Source organism: Ursus americanus, chromosome 14, assembly GCF_024610735.1.
Source record: "Ursus americanus isolate L20-20 chromosome 14, mUrsAme1.1.p, whole genome shotgun sequence".
NCBI lineage: Eukaryota > Metazoa > Chordata > Mammalia > Carnivora > Ursidae > Ursus > Ursus americanus.
Window position 1 is genome coordinate 54,703,321 of NC_142140.1, and position 25,925 is coordinate 54,729,245.

At 54.5% G+C, this 25,925-nt stretch overlaps 1 protein-coding gene across 2 annotated transcripts in view; it reads left to right on the plus strand.

The window, feature by feature from the left end:
- CERS4 (ceramide synthase 4) overlaps positions 1–25,925 on the plus strand; it is a 31,214-nt gene that overhangs the window by 1,473 nt on the left and 3,816 nt on the right. For both annotated transcript variants that reach the window (XM_087867331.1, XM_045774305.2), the window contains exons 2-5: positions 23,013–23,186; positions 24,683–24,800; positions 25,500–25,618; positions 25,714–25,771. In XM_087867331.1, coding sequence (XP_087723457.1) covers positions 23,014–23,186; positions 24,683–24,800; positions 25,500–25,618; positions 25,714–25,771 — 468 coding nt within the window. In that variant the 5' untranslated portion in view covers position 23,013. The remainder of the gene's footprint in view (positions 1–23,012; positions 23,187–24,682; positions 24,801–25,499; positions 25,619–25,713; positions 25,772–25,925) is intronic.

Sequence of the window (25,925 nt, forward strand, 5' to 3'; positions counted from 1 at the left end):
GGAGGGATGGGAGGAAACCCGGGAGGAGGCTGCTGGTCTGGCCCCCACCGGAAGGGGTGGTGGGAAGGGGGTGGGGGGGAGAAGAACATCCTCTGCGTTCCCTGCCTGCTCAGAAGTGGGGCGTGAAGGAACCTGCTGGAGGAGGTTTCTGGCGCTGGCAGCTGGGAGCATGCAGAGGCCTTTCCTTGCTGGGATGGGGAAACTGAGGGAGAAGCAGAGGGGGTGGGGGGGAGAAGAACATCCTCTGCGTTCCCTGCCTGCTCAGAAGTGGGGCGTGAAGGAACCTGCTGGAGGAGGTTTCTGGCGCTGGCAGCTGGGAGCATGCAGAGGCCTTTCCTTGCTGGGATGGGGAAACTGAGGGAGAAGCAGGTGGGGTGGGGCTGTCGTGGCTGAGTCTGACTTGCAAAACCTGTGAAATGCCACCTGACGGTGGAGGCTCCTGGAGACCGACTCCACACCCGGGCAGGGTCTCCAGCCGCTGAGTTCAGGGGCCAAGGTGGCCCCACTCTGGTGACCCGGATTTCTTTTAGGGAGGCTGCCCGAGAAAGACATACTGGAGTATGGGTTTGCCTTTGAAGCTCCCAGGATCCCCAGTCTCGACTGAGTCCCTTCCAAGAGCAGCTGCTGTGAATAAACATGGCTGGGGTGTGGGTGCCAGGAGCCTCACTCAGCACACCTGAGTCCCCACAGGCCGTGCCAGGACCTTCCTTGCCTGCTTTCCCAGCGCACCTACTCCCAATGGAGGTGTCTTGAGAAGGGAGGGATGAGGCGGAAGAAATGAGCTGGGAGACTTGGTCGTTGAACTGGCCTTGTGATGCTGGGGAAAGTTTTCTGAGCTTCACTTTGCCCATCTGTAAAATGGGTCAGTAGAACCTATCCCTGGGAGTGGTGTTCTCATCAAAGGAGGCCTTGGCTAGACAAGGGCTTGGCTGATTCCAGTGGCAGCCTCCGGCTCCGAGGGAATGGGGGAGGGAGCCAGGGCCAGCAGGAGTACACAGTGTGATGAGCCCCCATTTCCTGCTCTGAGAAATGGGAGCACTGTGTAACTGTGCCCACCTCCAGACCCAGGGCCTTCTGCAGACTGAGCGAGTCGGGCGTGTAAAGTGTTTGGTTGGCCCAGCACCTGGCTTGGAGTGATCACTCAGCACAGGAGCCACTGGGCTCCTCTAGTTGGCAGGGGGGTGAGCAGGAATGGGCCCTCCAGCACCCTCGGGATGCCCACAGGAAAGCAGGCGCCCGGGGACAGGCTCCTCTTATCTGGGCACCACAGGCTGTCCTCGCTCCCGCTGTCTGGAGGCTGCCTCTGACCTTGTCTTGCCCACTTGAGTTCGGTGCCCGCAGGCTAGTGACTTCACCTTCTTGTTTCAGTTGCTTCACCTGTAAAATGGGAATAATAGCAGTCATCGCCTCCGAGGTGAACACAGCCCCCAGCTGCTAATAAGCACCTGGTAAAACGGCAGCTGCTTGGATGTTTGGGGGGAGGGAGCCTGGAGGAGTGGCCTGGTTCATCCTGGGGTGAGCCTCCCCAGGGAAGGCTTCTTGGAGGAGGTGATCGTTGGTGGGTTACTAAGGATGATTCAGAGTTAACAGGGCGGAGAGACCAGTGCACAGAGATGTGGAGGAGCTAAGAGATCAACCAGCAAGCAACCTCGCTGGTCCAGATCCAGATGGACTTGGGGATGAGGGAGGAGTGCATAGATCCTGGAGAAACTGGAAGGGGGGGAGCGGCCGCTGATCAGGGAGCAGGTTTCGGTGCATCTGGAAATGGTGATGTTGCTAGACACCCGGGTGGGGGCGAGGTGCAGAGTGGGCTTAGGAGAAGCAAGCCTGGAGCTTGGGAGACATCCCCACCTGGGGGGATTGGGCAGAGAGAAGATGCAAGGAAACAGTAGGTGGCAAGCCAGAAGCCAGGGAGCAAGGGCTTCAAAAAGGAGGGAATGATTAGCTCGGTTAAGTTTCTGAATCGTCTGCTTGAATAATTCAGTCAGTGGTAGGGTTCTTCCTCGCTTACTGGGCTGTCTTTCCCACTCAACACCCCACCCCAAGCCATTCCAAATGGGCTCTTCTTTGCCACACTTGAATGGACTCTGACCAGAGTGGCATGGAGGAGGTCTTTCTCCTCCTTCGATCTCGACTTCATACCTTTGTTCATATGAGACTGTCACACCAGTTCCCCACAATGAATGGGCAGGAGCTCAACTCTCTCCCCACCCCATCTTGGGCTCCCAACCCATGTTTTGCCCCAGGATCCCATGACCGTGTATCTGAGGAGGGGCTGAGCCCCTGGCAGCCATACCCTGGAGAACCCCTCCACACTGTGCTTATTTCCCTGCCCCCACCTCTCTTCTACCCCGTGTCTGTCACTTATTCACGCAGCTCAGATTCATAAAGTGCCCGGAGTGGGAGGCACCAGGGATGAGCAATGAACAAAATGAGCTTCCCTGCCACCTGCTACCTCATGGAACTAATGTTCTGAGAGGCGGGGAGGTGGGGAGTGGGTGTGAAACCTTCAGGATGAGAAAGAGCCAGGTGGACATCTGGAGGAAGAGATTTCCACACGGAGGCACAAGCATGTGCAAAGGTCCTCAGGCAGGACCAGGCCCGGCATGCTGGAGGTATAACAAGGAGGCCAGGGTGGCTGGATCGGAGGGAGCAGGGGGAGTGTGGGCGGAGGGGCAGACGAAGAGAGCAAAGGTCTCAGGTGTCCCAGTCCTGGGACAACAGCAGACCCTGGGAGGGTCCTTGCTTGAAGGGTAAGAGGTTGTGGAGCCCCACTGCTTTGCAATTTGCGGGATACTTTGTCCGCTATGTTCAGGGGTCATTCCTGGAATCCCGGTGGCGTGGGAGGCTGGCAGGAGGAAGGAAGAGAATCCACCCCTTTTCCCGGTGGGCAAGTCTTCTCCTTTCTGTGATGGGGGCTCACTGACCTTGAAGACTTCCCCGAGGAAGTGAAGTAGCCAGGGAGAAGGCACAGATGGGGGTATGGAGGCAGGAATGAGGTGGGGGGAGGCGGGCAGCGGCAGTGACCGGGTGGGCAGGTCAGGCAGGGCACAGAGCTGGACATGGAGCGGGATACTCTCAGAGAGGGGAGAGAGATGCCAGGACGGCAGGGGGCGAAAACCAAAGCAGCTGTTTTTTGAGGATGGTCCTGCCATCAGCCTGCTGTCACTCCCTTTCCAGGTGGAGGAGAAAGGACTCGGCCCCTCTCCCTGCAATGCATGTGGACAAGGGCCTGGTCACCTGGATCTGGTCGCCCTTCTCACCCCCACCACTGACCCAGGCATGCCCCCAAATCTTAGCAGCCTCAGACACTTTAATGAGAGATTCAGACCTTTGGACTCTGGAATGGAGATTGGTGGTCCTGCTGAGCCAGGACCCGCGGCCACCACTGTCCTCCCCACCCCATCCCTCTCCAAACTAGGGATGGGTGCGCCTAAGGGCAGCTCCCTTTGGCCCTGGCTCAGCTATGACAATGATCCTGGCAGGCGCCATGGAGCTACAGCAGGGGCCAGGGAGCCTAACTGAACTCTTAGGAGATGGCAGGGGACAAGGACAGTGACAGAAGGGGAGAGTAGGCAGGACAAGCTCTACAAACACCTGCCTCTGGATCTGTTTTTCCATCTGAGATGTTGATTAGGGTAGGCCTTAATGTACAGCTGTCACCTCCCTGCCCCAACTTCCTCCCATATGCCCCTCTGTTCCAGCCCCAGGGGCTTCATCTTGATCCCTTGAAGCTACTGCCCAGGGCCCAGCCTCAGGGCCTTTGCACAGCCTGTTCCCTTTGCCTAGAATGCTCTGTGCCCATGGCTTCCTCATCTCTTTTCTCAAGCATCACCTTCTTTTTTTTTTTTTTTTTTTAAGATTTTGTTTGTTTGACAGAGAGAGAAAGAGAGAGCCAGACAGCACAAGCCGGGGAACAGCAGAGGGAGCGGGAGAAGCAGACTCCCCACTGAGCAGGAAGCCCAATGCGGGGCTCCATCCCAGGACCCTGGGACCATGACCTGAGCCAAAGCAGACACTTAACCAACGGAGCCCCCCAGGCACCCCTCAAGCATCACCTTCTTAAAGAGACCATCCTGACCTTCCTGCTTAAAATCGCAGCCCTCACTGCCCAATTCCTGATCTCTTTCCCTGCCCTGTTTTTCTCTCCGCTATCCGGCATACTGAAATAAATTAATAAAATCTATATAGTACCGCCCCCAACCCTCACCCTGTCCAGGACCTCAGCTCCAGGCACACGTTTGTGCAGTGATAACAAGGAGGCAGCCTGCAGAGACGGGTGGGCTCACATTTGAACCCCAGACCTCTGCCTCCTCGTTTGTGCCCTTGGGTGATTCTGTGCCTCAGTTTACGCAGCAGCAAAATGTGGACAACAGAAGCACCTGGCCCTGGCCGCCCACCGCAGCTTCCTGGGGAGCCTAACCAGAGCCTGGAAGCAGTTGGCGGCAATTTAGACCCTGAGTCAGGACCCTCAGAACCTTCCCATATAGTCCTAGAATTTTCCACAAATATGTTGAGAATAAGGGGGGTGGGGGCAGAGTCTCTCTAAGGAAGTCCTATTTTTTCCCCTCTTCATAGATTTTGAATCTCTTGCTTTTGAATAAGAAGAAAATTTTTTCTATAGACCATGAACCCCGGGCGAATACCCTGACCCTTTAGGATGTGTGTTACCAATGCTGTTTTCCAGATGGTTCATTTCTAACACTGAAGTCCAGTTTCTCCTCCACTGGGAGTCGAGAGGTTCCTGGGGCCTACAGATGGCGGCGGTTCTCGGAGGGGGTGTCGGGTTGTACCCACGCACTGCTTCCTCTCGGGTAGTTCTCACTGGCAAAGAACTGATTTTGAATTTTGAAGCTTGTAGCTTTTCTTACGCCATGAAATTTACCTGACTCCACAGAAATATTGCAATGCATGGAACAGGAGGTGTTGATTAAATCTAAGAGCCTGTGGGACAAATCCAGGGAACAAGGTCTCTGACTTACATGCCTGAGTTGTTGGTCCCACATTCAGAGAAGTTGGCTGTTAGGGCTGAGGATTTTCAGAGTGCTTTCCCGGGGCAGGGGGGCAGCAGGTACAGTCAGAGCCGTGGCATTTGCATTGATGAAATGTCAAAGATGCTTGCAGTAACTTCTGGATTGAGACAGGAGCAAGTCAAAGGGCAGGAGCTGCTCACCTGTTTCAACCTTGGACAGTAATCATCTAGGACTGAGTGAACATAACCGATTGAATTCTGGAAATAGGTGAAGAGGTTGTGCCTTGGGACCCTGGGAAATCCCACCAGTACCTAAGTCGTTTGCACACAGTGTGGCTCAAACACTGCCTAGAGACCGGGCACGGAATATTTAGAAACCATTACTACGTGGACATTTGCAGCCCCTGGCTTTCACCTAGAGTAGCTCATTCTTGCCCAGGACACAGAGACTGGATGCCTCTCTTATTACCGAAATATTCTGGAAGCACCACCCTTTGTAAACTTTAGCGGCATCGTATTTGTAGCTGGCAAAGGCGTTCTTCCTTGCCTTACCTATGCTGATGTAACTTGGCTCTTCTAAGGAGGTCATATTGGAACTGAGGCCTGAGTTGGAGCTGACCGTGGATATAGCCAGGAATCGGACCCTGTTGACTGCCCTCCCAGAGCCCCCCTGTTCGTTGGGGAGATAGAGAGATACATCCCTGGGCACTTACAAGGCAAAATAAAGCAGACCGAATGGAGAACGCACCATGCAGCCTGGAAGTCCCGGAAGGCTTCCTGGAAGCAGCGACGGGCAGGCTGCTTACTTTGAAGGGTTGGAGGAATGGTGAATAGTGACTCAGGTCGAGGGGACATCCAGGGATTATATTAGAGTGATGTTTCTGAAATTTGACCAGATCCTGGGAATCTGGCCATGGACCCTGGCTGAGAACCACGGGTGGGGGTGTCTGCAGGAGGTCCCTGGGGGGCGGGGGGCGGAGGGGAAGGGAGAGGCTGTCCTTTGAGCTGTGTGCTGCTGAGGGCTGGGTGGGGACGAGCACTTGGCCTGCCTGCAAGCCCCAGCCGCCCTCCATCGGTGAGCAGCCCTGCATCTGTGTGCATCCCAGCCGAGAGGAGGGGCTGCCCTCAACGGTCATCTGAGAGGAAGTGCAGCTTTGGCCTCTAGTTACGCAAACACCTCTGGTCCTTAAAGGGCCACGGACAGCCTGGCATTCCTGGCATTCCGGCAAGGGACCCTTCTCTGCTCCACCCCATGGGGTTTGGGACCCTGGCCCGCACGCAGAGGATGACCAGCGCTCCCAGGCTCCCAGCACAGGCTCCGCACCCTTCCTGGCAGGCAGACAGTTTCACAGGAGGTGCTGTTGGCCTGAGACCACCCAGCAGGAGCAGATCTGCCCAGGTGTGTCGACTCTGAAGTTCACGGTTTGCTCCTGTGTGACGCGGAACCCAGTCAAGGGCATGGGCCCACGTTCAGAGGCATGACTGTGGGGGCAGGGAGGCAGCGCCTGGGGGTGTGGGGCTCCAAAGCCCTCGAGGCCCTGTCCTTCCCCATCATCACCCCTTTTTGCGCTCAGAAGGCACCTTCTCCACGTCCCATACCTGGAATTTGCCCCAAAGGGTTCTTCTTGGCTCCTCCCACCGCTGATTTGTATGTCCCCAAATTCCTGCCCAGGTGGGGAGTTCCCAGATCAGTTGCCCACCCCAATATCCTCAACCCCTCCCTCCTTGAAGATGTCCCTACCCAGCGCTGTCTCAGACCCTGAGGAGCTCTTGGGACAGCACTTCCGTCATCTGTGAAACCCAAGGACAGCCCCTGTGCAAGGAGAGGTCACAGAATCGCTCCCTTTGGACGACCCCAAGGCCCCCGGCCTCCCACGCTGCCACTGTATCTTTAAGGCCCAGGTGACAGGCACTTGCCACCCTCCCCTTGAACAAGGAGAGCTCCGACTGGGCTGGCAGCGTGGCCAGCATCAAGCACTGGCCAGGACTGAATGTCATCTTGTTTTCATTGTATCTGTCTTATGGCCACTGTCTGCAGTGACACTGACTTTCTCTTCAGGGGAGGGAGGGAGGGCTTCTTCTGAAAATAAATGTGCTTAAAAACAAAACGAGCCTTTTGAAGGAGATTGGTGGGTGCATAGTGCACAGATGGGAGAGGCTGGGGCCAAAGAGTGACCCGGCTGTGGGAAGGATGGAGGGGAGGGCCCCCAATCCAGCCCAGGGACACTGGGCAGGGCTTCCTGGCCGACAAGTGTGAGAGCAGAGTCGTGAAGAAGCAGAAGGGATTTGGCAGGCAGAAAGGAGGGCATGACTGGTAGGGGAAGAGCCCGTGCACAGGCCCAGGGTGGACTGGGGGCTCAGTGCTGGGGGCGGGAGCATTTGTGGGATTTCAAGCCAAGGGTGTGATTTGCACGTTAGAAGGGAGGCCTGGACAAAACCCAGAGGCCGGCAGCCCAGAAAGGCCACAGTTATTGACATGAGAGGGGAGGGTGCAGCTGTGGGCCACGAGTGGGAAAGGACCCGGTCCGTGGTCACGTGACAGATGGACGCCGTCGCAGGACGAGAGGAGGGGCCGAGCGGCAGGGCTGTGTGAGGAGGGCTCTGGGACAACTCCCAGATTGCTGTCCCCAAAGACTGGGTGGAAGGTGGGACCTTGGCCAAGAAGCCTGGGGAGGAAGAGTGCACGCTCGGGGCAGGATGACTTGATCGTGGTGTATCCGGGCAAGGAGCAGCCAGGTGCTCTTGGCTTAGCAGGTTTGTTGCGCGAGCTGCGGGAATCGGAAACCCGCCGTGTGCCTGCGCTGATTGCAGCTGCCAGGTGGGTGCGATTTCCAGACACAGAACACGGCGGCCAGGGGCGGGGGTGGGTGTCCAGGACTGGATTTGGGGCCAAAGGGGAGGGAAACCAGCATGGATTAGAGACAGAACAGGAGAGAGGAGGGGAGCCAGGACGCCACAGCTTTTGGAAGGAGGGACAGACAAGGGGCCCGATATGTAGTAGGAGGTCATGAATACATAGACAAAGAATCGGCCACTGCAGTTGGCCAAGGAAGGGGGGGCGGTGTCCCTGGGGAACTAGGCAGAATCCAAAGTAGACAGGTGGAGACGGAGTGGAGTAGGGGCCTACAGGCAGGTTCTGCTTTCCAGGAACGCCAGGGCTGCTGCTGGCGAGCTGAGGTTCGGTGAGCCCAGGTCCATCTGGAATGCCTAGTGGTATCGAGCAGAGTTCAGATGCCAGCTGTTGGCCACTGTGTGACCCTGGCTAGATGACTCAGGGTCCCTGAGACTCAGTTCATCCATGAAATAGGGACACTGGGGCACCTGGGTGGCTCAGTGGGTTAAGTGTCTGATTCTTGATTTCAGCTCAAGTCATGATCTCAGGGTCATGAGATCCACCCCGCATCAGGCTCTATGCTGGGCATGGAGTTTCCTTAAGATTCTCTCCCACTCCATCTGCCCTTTCCGCTTCTCCCCCCTCCCCACTGTGCGCGCACTCTCTCTCTTAAAGAAGAAAAGAAAAAAGAAATATGAACGTTGACAGCATCTTCCTCAGAGCATGTCTAACATTTCCAAGATAGGAAGGCAGGGCATTTGGCACAGGGCCTGCCCTGGGCAAACATCTATGGGTAATACCTGGCATGGTCCCAGCGCCCCAGGTATGTTGGGCAATCCCTGGTATGGGTATGGGCGAGGCCTGCTGTCTCAGAAAGCAGCCTGGCTTTTGCTGCTACTTGGCCATACCCGAACCTGTCTCCATGTATGCTGTCACCAGGGAGTGGCAGAGGGACCCAGTGGCCAGCTGGTGGGAGAAGCAGGGCAGATGTTAGACCACATTGGGTGGAGAAGGGGTGCCATCAGAGTGCAACCTGAAACCCACATCTCTCCACCCTGGAAGGTGGGTAGTGGCGTTGCTGAAGGGGCTGATCTTGATTGGGAATTGGTTTCTTAATGATGAGCGGGGGGCAGGGGGAGCTCATTGACAGCTAGAGATGCTGTCTCTGAGCCCATGTCTTCTCCACGAACCGCTCCTTCAGTAGAAACCTTTATTTTCCTTTTGTACTAATATGATTTTCTATTTAAAAAGTCGCCTTTAATATATACACTCACTAGAATCTTATTCAGCCTTAAAAGGAAGGACATTCCGACACTTCCTACAACATGGATGGACCTTGAGGACATTATGCTCAGTGACAGACACCAGACACAGAAGGACACATACCGTATGATTCCACTTATAGGAGGGACCTAGAGTCATCGAATCCATAGAAGCAGAAAGCAGAGTAGAGGTTACCAGGGGATGGGGGTGGAGGAGTGGGGAATTAGTGTTTAATGGGGACAGAGTGTCAGTTTTGCAAGATGCAAAGAGTTCTGGAGATGATGGCGGTGCTGGTTGCCCAACGATAGGACTGTACTTAATACCATTGAGCTGTACGCTTAAAAATAGTTAAGATGGGGGCGCCTGGGTGGCTCAGTCGTTAAGCATCTGCCTTCGGCTCAGGGCGTGATCCCGGCATTATGGGATCGAGCCCCACATCGGGCTCCTCCTCTGTGAGCCTGCTTCTTCCTCTCCCACTCCCCCTACTTGTGTTCCCTCTCTCGCTGGCTGTCTCTATCTCTGTCTAATAAATAAATAAAATCTTAAAAAAAATAGTTAAGATGGTATATTTTTATGTTATATAAATTTGACCACAATTTAAAAATTAGGGCACCTGGATGACTCAGTCGGTTAAGTGTCTGCCTTCAGGCTCAGGACCTGATCTCAGGGTCCTGGGATCAAGCCCCACGTCCAGCTCCCTGCTCAGCACGGAGTCTGCTTCTCCCTCCCCCTGCTTTTGTGTTCTTGCTTGCTCCCTCTCTCTACCTCTCAAATAAATAAAATTAAAAAAATAATAAAACAATAAAAATTTAAGTTGCTGCGAAAACATTCCTTGTAAAAATCAGTGAATCACAAAACAAGCAGACCAGCTCCTCCCTTCCCTGACTTCCTGATGCAATAACTCCTGAGCAGGGACTATATCCTTATGGCCTATTTCCGTGAGGTCACGTGCATATATGTAGCCGTGGGAGACAATACAGTCTTTTCATATTTCTTTAAATATTTTTCGTGCCCCATTCTTTTTTTTTTTTTTAAAGATTTTATTCATTTATGTGACAGAGAGAGACAGCCAGCAAGAGAGGGAACACAGCAGGGGGAGTGGGAGAGGAAGAAGCAGGCTCCCAGCAGAGAAGCCCGATGTGGGGCTCGATCCCAGGACTCTGGGATCACGCCCTGAGCCAAAGGCAGACGCTTAACGACCGAGCCACCCAGGCGCCCCTCGTGCCCCATTCTTGTTCCTTTCTCCTTTTGGGACTCTAATTATGTGCCTGTTAGATCTTCTGATAGTCCCAAAGGTCACTGAGACTGTGTACTTTTTTTTTTTTCCAATTGTAGTAAAACGTACAAAACATAAAATTTACCATTTTAACCATTTTTAAGTATGCAACTTAGTACCGCTGAGTACATTCACAGCATTGTGCAAATGTCACTACTATTTCCAGATGGCACTTTTTTTTTTTTCTTTTAAGGATTTTACCTCTAAATAATCTCTACACCCAACCTGGGGCTGGAACTTACAACCCCGCGACCGAGAGTTGCAGGCTGTACCAGCAGAGCCAGCCAAGCGCCCCAAAGTTAATTTACTTTTTTAATTTTCTTTTTTTAAATAACCTCTACACCTATCATGGGGTTCAAACCCATGACCCTGAGATCAAGAGTTGCATACTCTTCTATCTGAGCCAGCCGGGTATCTCCCAGATGACACATTTTTTTTCTTTTTTTTTTTTTTTAAAGATTTTATTTATTTATTTGACAGAAAGAGAGACAGCCAGCGAGAGAGGGAACACAAGCAGGGGGAGTGGGAGAGGAAGAAGCAGGCTCATAGCAGAGGAGCCTGATGTGGGGCTCGATCCCAGAACGCCGGGATCACACCCTGAGCCGAAGGCAGACGCTTAACGACTGAGCTACCCAGGCGCCCCGACACATTTTTTTCAATCTTTGTTTTTTCTTCTCTGTTCTTCAGCTTGAATGTTTGCTATTCACTAGCTCCAAATTTGTTAACTCTTCTTATTGTTGATTGCTATCAAGCCCACATATGATTTTGTAATTACAAGTTATTGTCTTTTTCATTTTTAGAATTTATATTTGGTTCATTTATTTACTTTTCCACTGAGGTTTCTTATTCGTTCACTCAGTAGGAGCTATTTTTTTCTTCTTCACATCCTTGAATAAATTATAATAACTGCTTCAGAGTCCATGTCTGTTCATTCCAACATCTGGGTCACCTCGGAAGTTAGTCCCCATGAATTTTCTTCTGTCTCGAGTATGGTTCATGTTGTGTTGTTTCTACAAAGATCAAGTGATTTGGGGTTGTTTTCTTTTTTTTTTTTAAGATTTTATTTATTTATTTGAGAGAGAGAGACAGCCAGCGAGAGAGGGAACACAAGCAGGGGGAGTGGGAGCGGAAGAAGCACTCTCCCAGCGGAGGAGCCTGATGTGGGGCTCGATCCCAGAACGCCAGGATCACGCCCTGAGCCAAAGGCAGATGCTTAACGACTGAGCCACCCAGGCGCCCATTGGGGTTGTCTTCTGGACATTGTCAAGATATATGGTGGAGACTCTGGATTCTGTTGTGTTCCTCTAAAGAGCGCTGATTTTTTTTTTTTTTAAATCAGGCAATTAACCTGTCTGAACGCAAGCTCCAAAGTCTGTCATCCTCATGGTGGGTGGCAGGTGAAATCTCTCTTCCTTTCTTTCAGCCTTAGCTGGGCTGATTGGAGTCTGCCTGCACACGCATGGTTCAGGGCTTAGCAAGAGATGTACACAGAGTTTTTGTATAGAATTTGGAACTTCCTTTTTCTGGCTCTCTCCCTTCCTACATGTTCCGTCCCATTACTGAGCAATTGCGATATCTCTGGGCTCTTCTCATTTTTCAAGCCAGTTTCCGTTTCCAGCAAACAGCAGTACGAATGGGAAACCCACCCCACGTTGCTCCCGTGTGCCAGGTACAGACTCCCCTCCAAGGACTGCCTATTTGGGGTCACTCTAGAGCAGAACTACCCAGTAGAATTTTCTCCAATGATGGAAATGTTCCATATCTGCACTACTCTAGTGGCCGCAAGCCACGTGTGGCTATTGAGTAGAGAAATTTTGCTGTGTGCAACTGGGGAATTGAATTTGCACTTGTGTTTCATTTCAGTTTGTTGCCATTCAGATAGCCCCGTGCTGCCAGTAGCTGCCATGTTGGGACGTCACAGCACTAGGGCTTCCAGTAGCTGTGTTGTTGTGTGTCATCCAGGGTTTCTGGCTGTCTCCGACGGGGCTGGTCTGACGTGGCTGACTCTGCCTTCAGCGGAAGCTGAGCTCTCCTGGTGGTTTTCCATTGCGTAAATGATGTCTTAGGCCATCCGTGCCTCCTGCATTTTGTTTTTATTTTTTTAACTCCCTGACACCACCGCCCCCAACCCAAGTCAATGAGCATAAGGTTTCCTTCCCTTTTTTCCCCTTTGGTAATTTTTTATAAGATATATTTATTTATTTTAAAGAGAGAAAGCTTGAACAGGACGGGAAGAGGGAGAGGGAGAGAGAATCTCTAGCAGACTCCAAGGCGTAGAACCCCACTTGGGGCTCGATCTCACGACATCAAGAGCACTACCTAAGCTGAAACCAAGCGTCGGTTGCACCACCCAGGCGCCCCTCCTGTGGTAATTTCTTAAATAAAAAAAAAAAATGGGGGCACATGAGTGGCACAGTTGGTTAAGCATCCGACTCTTGATTTCAGCTCGTCATGATCTCAGGGTCATGAGATCGAGCCCCGCGTCAGACTCTGCGCTGGGCATGGAGCCTGCTTAAGATTGTCTGTCTCCCTCTCTCTCCCCCTCCCCACTTAAATTTACCTGTCGTAAAATACACATAACATAAAACCGTCTTGACCATTTTTAAGCGTACAGTTCAGTATTGCTATACTCATGTTGTGTGTTCCTGTCCCGCACTTTCTCATCTCCCCAACCTAAGACTCTGGCCCCACGCAACGGACTTCCCACCCCCTCCCCCACCCATGATGCCCATCATCTACTTCCTGTCTCTATGGACGGAGCTCCTCTGGGGACCTCCTGTGAGCAGAATGCTACAGTGTCTGTCTTGTTGAGACTAGCTTCCTCCACTGAACGGGATGTCCTCAAGGTCCATCCATGATATATCTTCCTCTGACTTTCAAGATTTCGTCATATGGAGTCCTGAGGTTTCTGATCCCCAGCTGTTGGACATCAAGATGGCAGGTTTTCACTGGAAGGGAGAGAGGGGCGGACTCCAAAAGGGCACAGGGAAATTCAGGGGGTGATGGATATGTTCATTATCTCGATCGGGGGATGATTTCACGCGTGTGTACATAGGTCAGAACACATCAAATCACGCATTTTATTTATTTATTTTTTAAGATTTTATTTATTTATGTGACAGAGAGACAGCCAGCGAGAGAGGGAACACAAGCAGGGGGAGTGAGAGAGGAAGAAGCAGGCTCCCAGCCGAGGAGCCCAATGTGGGACTCCATCCCGGAACACTGGGATCACGCCCTGAGCCGAAGGCAGACGCTTAACGACTGCGCCAGCCAGGAGCCCCCAAATCACGCACTTTAAACGTGCAGTTTGCATGTCAGGCATACCTCAATAAAGCTGTATTTTTGTTTTTATTGTACTAGCCCAAGTGGGCTGCCCTTATCTCCCACCTGTAAGCTTCATCCGTCCCTGGGCAGGTAACAGTCAGATCCTGCTGCCCCCCTCCCCCCACTGCTTGCCTTTGGGGCTGAGGACTGCTCACTTTCCCCCCAAACTCCAAGAGACCTGATCCTCTCTCCTTTCTTGGTCCTTGAAACCTCCCTGACTGATCCCCCCCAACACACCCCCACACTAGGTGATGCTGGGGACCCTAGAGGTCTCTCCCCGGCTCTCAGTGTCCAGGGGGACATTCAGAGCCAGCTAGCTCTCTAAGCTCTGGGGCTGAAGAAAGCTCTGAAGACAGGCCCAGGGGTGGGGCGTGGTGGGGCGGGCAGGGCTGTGGGGAGGGGGCTCTGCTGAGTGTGGGAAAGGCAGAGCAGGCATTTTAAGGAGGAAATAGAATCTGACCCAGGTCTTGAAAGACTAGGGGAACCAGCCCACTGAAGCAGGTGGAGGCATCTCCAGCAGAAGGTGGATGCAAAGTCCTGGCCACTGGGCCGTTGGGAGAAGCTCACGGGGTCCCAGCGGCTGGGTGTGGGATGGTGCAGGGGCGCAGCGGGGCCGTAGGAGGCAGCCGATGCCATCAGGGTGGCCCACGGCCAGCCCAAGGCAGCTGCAGAGTGATCCCCAGGGCCCCACCAGTGGGTGTTTTCTGGGGGGGCTGGGGGCATGGCCAAGGGGTGGTTCTGAGAAGGTGCAGCCAGGGCAGTGGGAGGGCCGAAGAGGGTGGCCAGTGGACTGGAGGTACTGGGGAAGTTGGTCCAGCTCACCTACGCCGCTGAGCCTACCGAGGAGTGTAGAAGTAAGAAATCGTGTGCTGAGGGGTGCCTGGGTGGCTCAGTCGGTTAAGCCTCCGACTCTTGATTTCGGCTTGGGTTGTGATCTCAGGGTCGTGGGATCGAGCCCCTCATTGGGCTCAGCGCGGGGTCTGCTTGTCCCTCTCCCTCTGCTCCTTCCCCTCATGTGCTTGCTCGCGTTCTCTCTCTCTCAAATAAAATCTTTAAAAAAAGAAATCATGTGCTGAGCAGCTGGCACCCTGAAAACACAGAGGGAGGGTGGGGAGGAGCTTGTTCCTGGAGAAAGCTTGATAGGCAGAGGCCTGGGGAGGCTTCGCAGGGTCCTGTGAGCCCTGAGCCCACTGGTGGTCCAGAGCAGCCCCTCTCCCCTCTGGTGAGCTTCCAGTTCTAGCTCTCTCCCTAGCTCGCTGAATGGCCAGTAGCTTCTTGCTTTGAGCTTCAGGCTTCCCAGTTTGGAAATGGGGTGACAGCGTATCTCTTTTATGGGGATCAAGCTGCCCTTGCCTGTTAAAACAGGTGGTTTATTTTTAAGTAGGCTCCACACCCAGTGTGGGGCTGGAACTCACGACCCCGAGATCAAGAGTCACATGCTCCCCCAACTGAGCCAGCCAGGAGACCCGGTGGTTTTGTTGGGTTTTTTTTTCCTAGAAAGTCTGACCACCTGCCCTGAAGTCCTCACATCCACCTATCTGTCCGTGTGTCTGTACTACCCATTCATTCATCCACTTAGCAGTTAGTTGGCACCTAATGTTGTGCCTGGCCCTATCTCAGCATACAGCAGTGCCTGAAAGAACATTCTAGCCTTCAGGAGTCTTATGTCTTGGGGTGAGGCAGACAAATAATAGATCAAGTAGGACAAGGGGACTGAAGGAACAAAACAGGGTGAGGAGATGGAATAATACACAGTCTTTGTTGGTAGTGATCTGAGAAGGCTTCTCTGAGCTGAGATGTGAATAACCAGAGCTAGACACAGGAATGTGTGGGGGAACAGCATGTGCAAAGGCCCTTGGGCATGACTGAGCTTGGTGAATTGGACACAGCACATGCAAAGGCCCTGGGGCAGGAATGAGCTTGGTGAGCTGGGTACAGGACATGCAAAAGCCCTGGGGCAGGAATGAGCTTGGTGAGCTGGACACAGCACATGCAAAAGCCCTGGGGCAGGAATGAGCTTGGTGAATTAGAAGGCCAGCAAGCAGCCATTGCAATAAGTTGAGTTGGTAGGGTGTGGGAGGGTGTATCAACAGAACCAGAGTATGTCTTTTTTTTCCTTATTTTTAAAAATTATATATATATATATATATGTATGTATATATATAGTTACATATATAGTTATATATATAATTTTATATATTTTTAAATATATAATATATATATATATATATTTTTTTTTAAATTATATATAGGAAAGGGAAAGAGAGAATCTTAAGCAGACCCCACACCCAGCAGAGAGCCTGACACGGGGCTCAATCTCACAACCCTGAGATCACGACCGGAGCGGAAATCAAGAGTCGGACACTCCGACTGAGCCACCCAGATGCCCCCAGAAGTGTGTCTAAATATGAGGGGTTGGGGTATGCGGCAGAGCGTGGACCTGAGGCCAGGCAGGGAGCACAGCCCGTAGGGACTCTGCTCAGAGAGGTCCACAGTGGAGGAGCCAAGGCCATCGCAGGAGACAGCCAGGGCCTGGTGCAGGGGCGGCTGTGGTTATCTCCACACAACCCCCCACTTAGCACATCATGTGTTCCCTGCCTGGGCCTCCAGCCACAGGAGTCAGGTGACCCCCGGCAGCAGGCCAGGCTGCAGGAGCCAGGAGGGTGTGTGTGTGTGTCCGTCCGTCCGTCCCTGGGCAGCCCAGACATCTGGAGTCTGAATTGATTTCCTTTTTCACAACCCTGGGCCAGTCCTGCATTTCCAGCTAGGTTTAAAATAAAACAAACCTCTGTGCACGCCCGTTCTGCTGGGCAGTGCTGGGGGCGTTTGGAGTTCTGGGGAGCAACAGGGTCCAGCCAGCTCACTCAGGCCCCCGAGGGGGGACAAGGATCCTCTGCTCATCCTCCCCTCCCCATATCAGCACAAAGGCCTAATCTCGCTCTCTCTGGGTCTGCGGATATTTTTAGCCGCTAAGAAGGATTATCAGAGTCTGGCTCCCAGGTGGCAGGGGCAGGGCTGGGAGGGAGGCCAAAGAGGCTTGAAGACACAGCAGCCTTGCTGGGAGACTGGGGGCAGGGCAGGGGTGATGGGGATGTAGGCTCAGGCTGGTTGGACTGGACCAGCCACTCACTTACTCCGTGATTCTCCCGGTGACCCTCCGGGGGCCCTGGCCAAGCCCAGCCTGAGCTCATTAGCTGCAGCTTTAAGGGAAAGCAGCAGAGGTCAGGGAGGTTCTGGGAAGAACCTTCCAGAACCTGCTGCAGGCCAGCACCCCTCCTCCCCAGACTGCCCCTCATCCCACCCTCCCCTCTCTGCTGCTAACCACATGTAAGTCGGTTCCACTTGTGGAAAGGGTGGCCGTCATCCCATTTTACAGATGAGGGACGGAGGCACAGAGCAGCCTGGTTGCCTGCCTGAGGTTGCTTGCCTGGTAAATGGGTGAGGCAGGAATCACCTCACTGTGATACCAGGGTGGAGTGTTGGTGAACTGCCCGGCCCCCTGGGCCCACACAACAGCCTGGAAAAACAGGCAGTCTGGCTGTACCCATTTTGCAGATGGGGCAGCCAGGCCCCGTGTGGCGGAGTCACAGGAAATGAGCAGAGGAGCTGGGCCCCAAAGGAGAAAAATGAAAATTGAGGAGGATTGCCACCCTGAGCCTCATTCCTTCCCATCCGCTGGGAAGAAGGTGTCTGTTGGGGGTCGGATGGGGGTGGAAAAGAAGTCTGGGCCATACTGGCCATGAGTGTCCAGTAACTGCCGCAGAGCCCCTCCTGTGTGCTAGGAGGGGACAGACAGACAGGTTAGAGAAAGGGTAGGGCTTCCAGGGCTGAGACCTCTGCAGTCAAGATGGGGCAGTCTGACGTGGATGCCAGAGAGGGCTGGGCTTGCTTCAGCTGAAGGGACTGGGGTTCCAGGCTGGTCATGCTTCCTTCCTTCTCTACCCCCTCACTGTCTCTAAAAAGACACCATGACTAGCTCCCAACATCATAGTGAGTGAAGCAGGACTGGGCGAGTGAGCTTTACCTAAATCCAAGGTGGAGGCAAGCAGGCAGTACCTCCAGGAGGAAGCGACAAATGAACTGGGTTTTGTGGGATGCCTAGGAGTTTGCCAGACAGACAAGTAGGTGTGTAAGCCCCGTGGAGACCGAGACCTTGCCTGCTTCCCTCCCCGTTTAGTATCCTCAGCACCCCGCATGGGGCAATAAATATTTGATGGGCATTCTAGGCAGAGGACTGCACTTGTAAAAGCTGGCTATGTGAAATCCTACAGGTTGGTAGGAGCAGAAAAGTGTCAGGCAATGAATGGGGGACTTGGAAGGTGGGACATCAGGGGACACCTGAGATCGGAAGATGCCCTTGCCCTTGTGTGTTCGCCTTTGTCTCTGAAGCTCATCGCCACTTCCAAGCAGCACGGCTGTGGTGGGTCCTCACTTGGGCACCTTTGAGTGGGGGAAGAACATGGGCTGGGAACCCGGACTCTGGAGCACCTGCTTCAGCTCTGGCTGCCTGGGGGCTTTCCTGGGACTTCCGGCCCATTTCCATCTCCGCAGGGTGGTGCGGGCAGGGAGGTGTGCTGAGAGAGTGGGAGGAGGCTGCAGGTGCCGTGCGGTGGGCGTGGCTCCTGTTGGAGGTGGGGATGCCAGGCTGGGCGTGCGCCGTCAGGTCCCAGTGGGTGCACCTGATCAAGCTAACCTTGCCTGTTAGGGAAGCTAGTTTCTTGTAGAGCAGTCGGCCACCCAGGCAGAAGTCTCTGTGTCCGTCTGTCCATTCTGTCTGGGCCATCTGAGCCCGGTGGGTCTAGACTAGCCCCTGGCACGCACCCTTGACCATCCGTCAAGCTGCTGCCTCCACTCATTCCCTCACTGACGGCCGGAGGCCCCGCGGGCGGGGTCTGCGGGCTACTCCCTCGTCTCCGCCCTTCCCGGGGCCCTTCCGCCCATCCCCGTATACTTGAACGTCAGCCACATGCTGGCTCTGAGATGAAGACTCTGAGAATTTTTCTTTTTTCTGTATTTGACTTGGGATATTATGATTTATAGTAAGAAATAAAAATTTGGTCTTTGTCCCTGGTCTCACACAGAACTTCTAAAACCCTTGGAATTTCCTGCGGTGAGTGATCTAGGTGTCTTTTGTTAGGTGAACACGGTGACTTTTGGAAACCCTCTGGGTCACCCAAGGAGGGGATGCTGGTTGTCAGGGAAGGCAATCATGAAGAGAGAGTAGAAATTCAATGCTGTCCCCTCGCCCCTCCCACCTCCAGGGAGGAGAGAGGGGCTGCAGGCTGACTCATTCATCAATGATCAATGATTTAATTGAGCATGCCTTTGTCATGAAGCCTCCCCGAAAACCCAAAGGGAGAGGTTCAGAGAGCTTCCTGGTTGGTGCGCGTGGAAATTTGGGGAAAGTGATGCACACAGAGGTGGGCGCCCCTCCCCAAACCCTTGCTCTCTATGTCTTTTCCACCTGGCTGTTCCTGAGTTGTGTCCTTTTGTAATGAAACGGTGATCTCGTAAGTAAAATGTTTCTCTGAGTTCTGTGAGCCACTCTAGCAAATTACTCAAACCCCAGGAGGAGGTCCTGGGAACCTCTGATTTATAGTCAGTTGGTCAGAAGCCCAGGTGATGATTTAATTTAGACACACTTGTCAGCTGAAGGGGGGGCACAGTCTCTGTAGGACTGAGCCCTTATCCTGTGGGATCTGATGCCGTCTCCAGGTAGAGTGTCAGAACTCAGTGGAATTGCAGGACAGCCAGCTGGCGTCGCGGGGTGGGGGACAAGCCCACACACTGAAATTGGAATCAGACTGGTAGACTTTTAAAATGCAGGCATTTTAATTGGCACGAGAAAAGGGCCCACATCATAGATGCATAATTCAGTGAATTTTCTCAACCAGAAGAGCACTCGGAGCAGGAGACAGAACGTGCCTGCCTTAGGCAACCCCACAGGGCCCCTCTGGTCACTGCCTGTCCCCAGAGCGGCCACCTGTCCGATGTGGTAGGCGGAATAATGCCCCCTAAAGAAGCCCACATTCTAATCCTGGAGCTTCGTGTGGCGAAGGGCAAGAGAGGTGGCTGATCAGCTGACCTTGACATGGGGGCTGACCCCAGATTCCCCAGTGACTCAGCGTTATCACAGGGGTCTTTATAAGAGGGAGGCAGGAGGGTCAGAGAGATGTTGGCTTTGAAGACAGAAGATGGGACCTTCACCCAAGGAGGGCAGAAAAGGCAGGAACGGATTCTGGCCTGGAGCTCCAGAAGGAGCCCAGCCCTGCCCAATCTTGCATTCAGCCCAGCAAGACCCATTTCAGACTCCTGAGCCACGGAGCTGTGAGAGACATCTGCACCGTTGGAAGCCACCACGTCAGTGGTGACCTGCGACAGGGGCCGCGGGACATGCTGCCGGCGTCCGCCGTTGCTTTTGCCTGCTGTTAAACTTGATAAAAACGGAATTCTGTGTGTACGTCTCTTCCTCTGACTCCTGTCTGGAGGCTGTTCGGTTCTTGGGGGCCCTGCCTCCAAAATGTCTCTGCAGGGACGCCCAGTGGGTTCAGTTGGAAGAGCGTGCGGCTCTTGATCTCTGGGCTATGAGTTCGAGCCCCATGCTGGGTGTAGAGATTACTTAAAAACAAACAAACAAACAAACAAAAAAGTCTCTGGAAACCTGCCCCTCCTCTCCACCTCCTTCAGGTGGACAGCACCTCCTTCCGGCCTCCGAAAGGCCACTTCCCACGAGGTCGCCAACACCCCATGGCTTGTCTTCTCATCCAAAATAAAACCAAGGGCCGCAGGACCCCCAGACTCCACGGGTGGGAGTGGAAAATGGTTCAGCCACCGGGGAGACGTGTGTGCTCCTAACAGCTTTGCTCAGAGTCACCCCAAACAGGGAGCATCCCAAATGCCCATCAACAAGCAAATGATACGTACCCACAATTCGGTCATTTAAAAAAAAAAAAGCCACTGATAGATGCCAGGGCGGACGAATCCGAACCCGTCACTTGGGGCGCAAGAAGCCAGGCACAGAGATGGAGCGCGCGACTCTGCGTGAAACACTAGCACAGACAAACGGGACAAACGTGGTGGAAACCAAAATCCGGACAGAGGTTACATTTGGCGGGGGTGGGGTGGGGGGGGTGGGGGGGGTGGGGGGTGGAGCTTGACGTGAAAGGGGCAAGAGAGCTTTGTGGCGGGGCGGGAGTGCTGGTGGCTGGAGGCTGCGTCACGCAGGACCTGTATGTGTCCGAACGCGGTGACTCTACGCTTAAGGATGTATGCATTTCGCTCTAGTAAATTCTACCTTGAAAGAAAAAAAAAAAACCCATTAGCAAATATTGACGCCTAGCTAATGCTCTGCATGCTGAAATATTTAGGGCTGATGCAGCTTGATGTCTGCTGCTTATTTTAAAATGCATACAGAAAAATTAGATGGCCTGATGGGGGGGTGGGGGCAGGAGGGGGGGATAGTTGCACTGGCAGATATGCAATAGAGCAGATAGAGCAAAATGTGGACGGCAGAATCTAGCTGTGGGGTGCGGGAATTCACTATAAATTCTTTCAACTTTTCTGTAGGTTTGAGATTTTTCATCATGAATGTTGGGGGAAGTCATCCCAACTCCTCCCTGAAGCCCACAGGCCCTGCATGACCTGCCCCTGTCCCCCTCCCTGCCATCCCCTCCTTCCTCTCTCCCCCTCCCTCATTCTGCTCCAGCCACAGGGGCCTCTTTCTCGTCCCCCAACACTTTGAGCTCAGTCCTGCCTCAGGGCCTTTGCACCTGCTGCTGCTTCTTTCTCTGAAAGTCCCTCCCTACCACCATGACTCTCTTCTGCATAAACCCAGGCCCTCCTCATCTCCGGGTCTCCACTTGGATGGTAATTCCTTAGGCTTTCATTGGTCACCTCATTTAAAATCATGGTACCCTGCTCATTTTCTTTCTTTTTCTTTTTTTTTTTTTTTGTATTTTTTTTTATTTATTCGACAGAGATAGAGACAGCCAGCGAGAGAGGGAACACAAGCAGGGGGAGTGGGAGAGGAAGAAGCAGGCTCATAGTGGAGGAGCCTAATGTGGGGCTCGATCCCATAACGCCGGGATCACGCCCTTAGCCGAAGGCAGACGCTTAACCGCTGTGCCACCCAGGCGCCCCTACCCTGCTCATTTTCTAACAGGTCCCGTCATACGGTCCTATCTCATTTATGAATCTGTGTACTTGTGTATTGGCTCCCCCCCCCCCCCGCTGGGCTGAGAGCTCCACAGGGACAGGAATGTGCCTGCTTTTTCCCCCTGCTGTGTCCCCAACACCTAGCCGCATGCTGACATGAACAAGTCAATCAGAGAACACCTCATGGATGGATGGACAGAGAGACAGCTGGGCGGGCAGATGGATGAATGGACAGACAGAAGGGTGGATGGACAGATGGGTAGATGGACAGGTGGGCAGGCAGATGGACGGATGAACAGATGATGGATGGACAGATGGATGATTGGTGGGTGGGTGGGTGGGTTGGTTGGTAGATGGATGGAGGGACAGATGGATGGACAGACAGGTAGATCAGCAGGTAAGAAGATGGATGGATGGATGGATGGATGGATGGATGGATGGATGGATGGATGGATGATGGAATAGGAAGGACAGACAGACTTAAGGATGAACAAAGATCCCAAGTGGGGACTGGTGTGGGGGGTCTGAGCACTTGTCTGAAGATCTCGGGAAAGGGCAAACCTACTTGGGCTCCCTAAGATGGCTGCTGGAAAGCCTTCTTGGCGGAAGGAAAGCCCGCCTTGATCGCCGCTCCGGTACTCTGGCAAGCACGGTCCGGCACTAGGCGCTCTTGCCCAGCCGCTGCCCAGCCCCGTAGCAAGTGAGGCTACGACCTTCACACTGGAAGGATGCTCTGGAAGGGAACTGCGGATTTCCCCAACTTGTCATCTTTAGGCTGCATTGGAGACACTTTCCCACAATGGCGGGAGACCCTCCTGGACATTTGAGAACTCAAGTTTACGACCCCGGTCAGCCAGCCCCCGACTTCTGGCCACCTTTTCTGCATCTGTAAAGTGCAAAGTAATAACTCTTCATGGGGTGTGTTTTCAGGGACCCAGGGAAGCACCTTGTGTTACCAGGCTGGGCTGACAGGTGGGCTACTGCCCCTATTTGACAAATGAACTTGAGATTCAGAGTGGTCAGGTTACTTGCCTGAGGGCACACAGCCCAAGTCCCTCCTTAACACGGGCAGTAATAAACTCAAGGCTGTCAGGCGCAGGGGTGGGGGTGTTGGGGGGGGTTGAGGATAGGGGGGTGGGCCCTCCCCTCCCGCCTGCTGAGCTCCCATTAACTGGACCATATGCCCACAGGATGTGGTCCAGCTTCAGCGAATGGTTTTGGCAGGAGAGGTTCTGGCTGCCACCCAACAACACGTGGGCTGCCCTGGAGGACCGGGATGGCCTGGTCTATGCCCACCCGCGGGACATGCTGGCCGCCCTGCCCCTGGCTCTGGCCCTGGTGGTCATGCGCTTTGTCTTTGAGAGGTGAGTATCGGCCTTGCTGCGGCGCCGGCCCACTGTCGCTCCCCCGTGTGCAGTGCTCACCCTGGCTGTCTGTCCAGGGTGGTTTCGTCCCAATGCGTCCTGGATGGAGCCTGGCTTGGAGCCTGCGTGCCTTTCCCGGCCCGACCTCGCCCCTAGCTGCTCCCGCCCACACTCCTCCAGCCTCCGATGGCTGAGGGCTGGTTTGCTGTCACCATGGCTGCCGCTCAGGTCCGGGCGTGCCAGCATCTTCCGCAAACGGGTGGAGGCCCTGGAGGGCACGTTCTTGCTTTGCTGACCAAGGACGGGTCTGCAGAGGCCAGTCAGGGAGCAAAGAAACTCTTTTTATTTTAAAGATTTTATTTATTTATCTGAGAGAGAGAGAGAGCACACGCGTGCGCATAAGCAGGGGGGAAGGGTAGAGGGAGAAGCAGACTCCCTGCTGAGCAGGAAGCCTGATGCGATGGGGAGGGGGGAGGGCTCCGTCCCAGGACCCTGAGATCGCGACCTGAGCTGAAGGCGGATGCTTCACCACTTAACCCACTGAGCCGCCCAGGTGCCCAGCGAAGGAACTCTTGCGCACTCCCTCCTGCCTCTCTCCTATGGGCAAGGTCACTACCCTTCCCTCACCCTCCACCCCCCACCTCACTCCCCCTGCCATCCTTCCATCAACCCCCTACTATCCCTCCCTCGCCCCCCACCTCACCCTCCCCACCCCTCCCTCCTGGCTCCTAACACCTTCCCTCTTCCCTTTGTAGTCAAAGGAAGGAGCAAAGGCACTCTGGCCTCCCCTTTTGTGCCCCAAACCACCCCCGCCCCCCACCTCCCCAGTCTGCTGCTCACTCGCTGTGTAACCTTGGCCATCCCTCTGACCTGTCTGAGCCTTGGTTTGCCCATCAGGTCAATGGGGACTTTGACAGTAGAGTTAAATGAACCGACAGCTAACGTGACTTGTACTCGCACTTGGCAGATGTCAGCACTCAGTAGATGATGTCCCCTCCTCCCCCACTGCCCATCATGATTGAGTCTGGAAGGAGTTCCTTGCTGGGCTGCTCTGAGCCTCAGTTTCCCCAAAGGCAGGGTGATGTTTGGTGGGAATGAAGTTCCGGGGAGCCCCCTAGTGGGAAGTATGGTGATTGCCCAGGGACAGGGCCCCTCCACACATCCACGCTGGGAGAAGGGAGGCCTGAGTGGGAGCTCACCTGCTCCTGCCTGTGGGGACCCCCCAGCCTGGCGGGGGACAGACAAGGACCCAGACCACCATGAGACAGGCAGTGAGCGGACTCTCCTTCCTGTTTGGGACTGAGTGAAGCTGCCTGAGACCCCAAAAGTGAACCTTCACATCCCCACCCTGAAGACCGGCCGTCCAGCTGCCTTTCTTAGATTTAGTCCCAGTGCAGTGGCCAGGCTGCCCCTCCAGGCTCCCAGCGTGTGACCTGGCCCCTCTGAGCCTCAGTTTCCCTACCTGGATTGACAGGCTCTGTCTCTCCTGCACCCAGATTTGTTGGCCTGCCCCTGAGCCGGTTGTTAGGTGTGCGCGATCAGGCCAGGAGGCTGGTGAAGCCCAATGCCACTCTGGAGAAGTACTTTCTCACAGAAGGGTGGAAACCCAAGGAGGTGAGAGCCCCCTGATGCCCCCCTCCATCCCCATTGGCCTGCATGGACCCTTGTGGATGGGGCCTGGGGGTGGGATGTGGCCCCATTGTCAGGAACAGGGAAAGCCCAGGGCAGCCTCTGCACCCCCACAGTGCTCCTACCCCCGGCTCCACCAGCCATCCCAGCTGTCCCAGTGGGTAGATTCTGCAACAGGGGGTGGGGGAGCAGGTCTCTCCTGAGCTGGTAAGGAGAGGAAGGCCTAACTGCTGGGAGTGGGGGACAAAGACCACAGCAGGCCTGTTACCTCCCCCATTCCCATCTGTACTGTCCTGTGGCAGTCGGTAGGCAGGACCTTCCCCCTCCCTGGTCACCCTCCCTTTGCAGGCAGGGGTGGGAGGCAAGCTCTCAACTGCCTGCCTGGGGTGGGGATAAGAGCGGATTCTTCTGGAAGGGTATAGGAAAATCTGGGGGGGCGGGCGGAGTCTGGCCCCCCCAGCCCATTTCTTAGTCCAGTCCCCATCAGCCACCTGCCTCTCCTGTGAGCAGGGCTGGTTTTCATACGGCCTGTTTTGGGGGACCCCCCCCCCCCATGTCCATAGGCAGACAATCCCACAGGCGACGTCTGGGGTATCACGGGAGGGGGGAACACAGCTGGGTCTCATCTGTCCTGGGACACGGACAGGGAGCCACCTCCGTGACCCCCCCATCACCCCTCCCCAGCCCCAGATGGCCCTCCTTGCTGCCCAGTGTGGCCTCACGCTGCAGCAGACCCAGCGCTGGTTCCGGAGGCGCCGCAACCAGGACCGGCCCTGCCTGACCAAGAAGTTCTGCGAGGCCAGGTAAGCCCGGGGCTGCGGCTGAGGAGAGGGCTCTGGGGGTGCAGGGGAAGTCGCACCTCCGGCGGCTGCCTCATGGGCTCCCTCCCCATCTGCAGCTGGAGGTTTGGCTTCTACCTGTGCTCCTTCTTCGGTGGCTTGTCCGTCCTCTACCACGTGAGTGTACCCGGCCGCTTGCCTGCCCCTCCACCTATCCCACAAGGCCTTGCGGTGCACCGAGCCTAGACCGGGGGTGTGGACAAGGTGCGGGCAGAGAGGGGAGAGCACCGGGAGAGGGCATAGCAGACGTCCACTCAGGTACCTTTTGAGG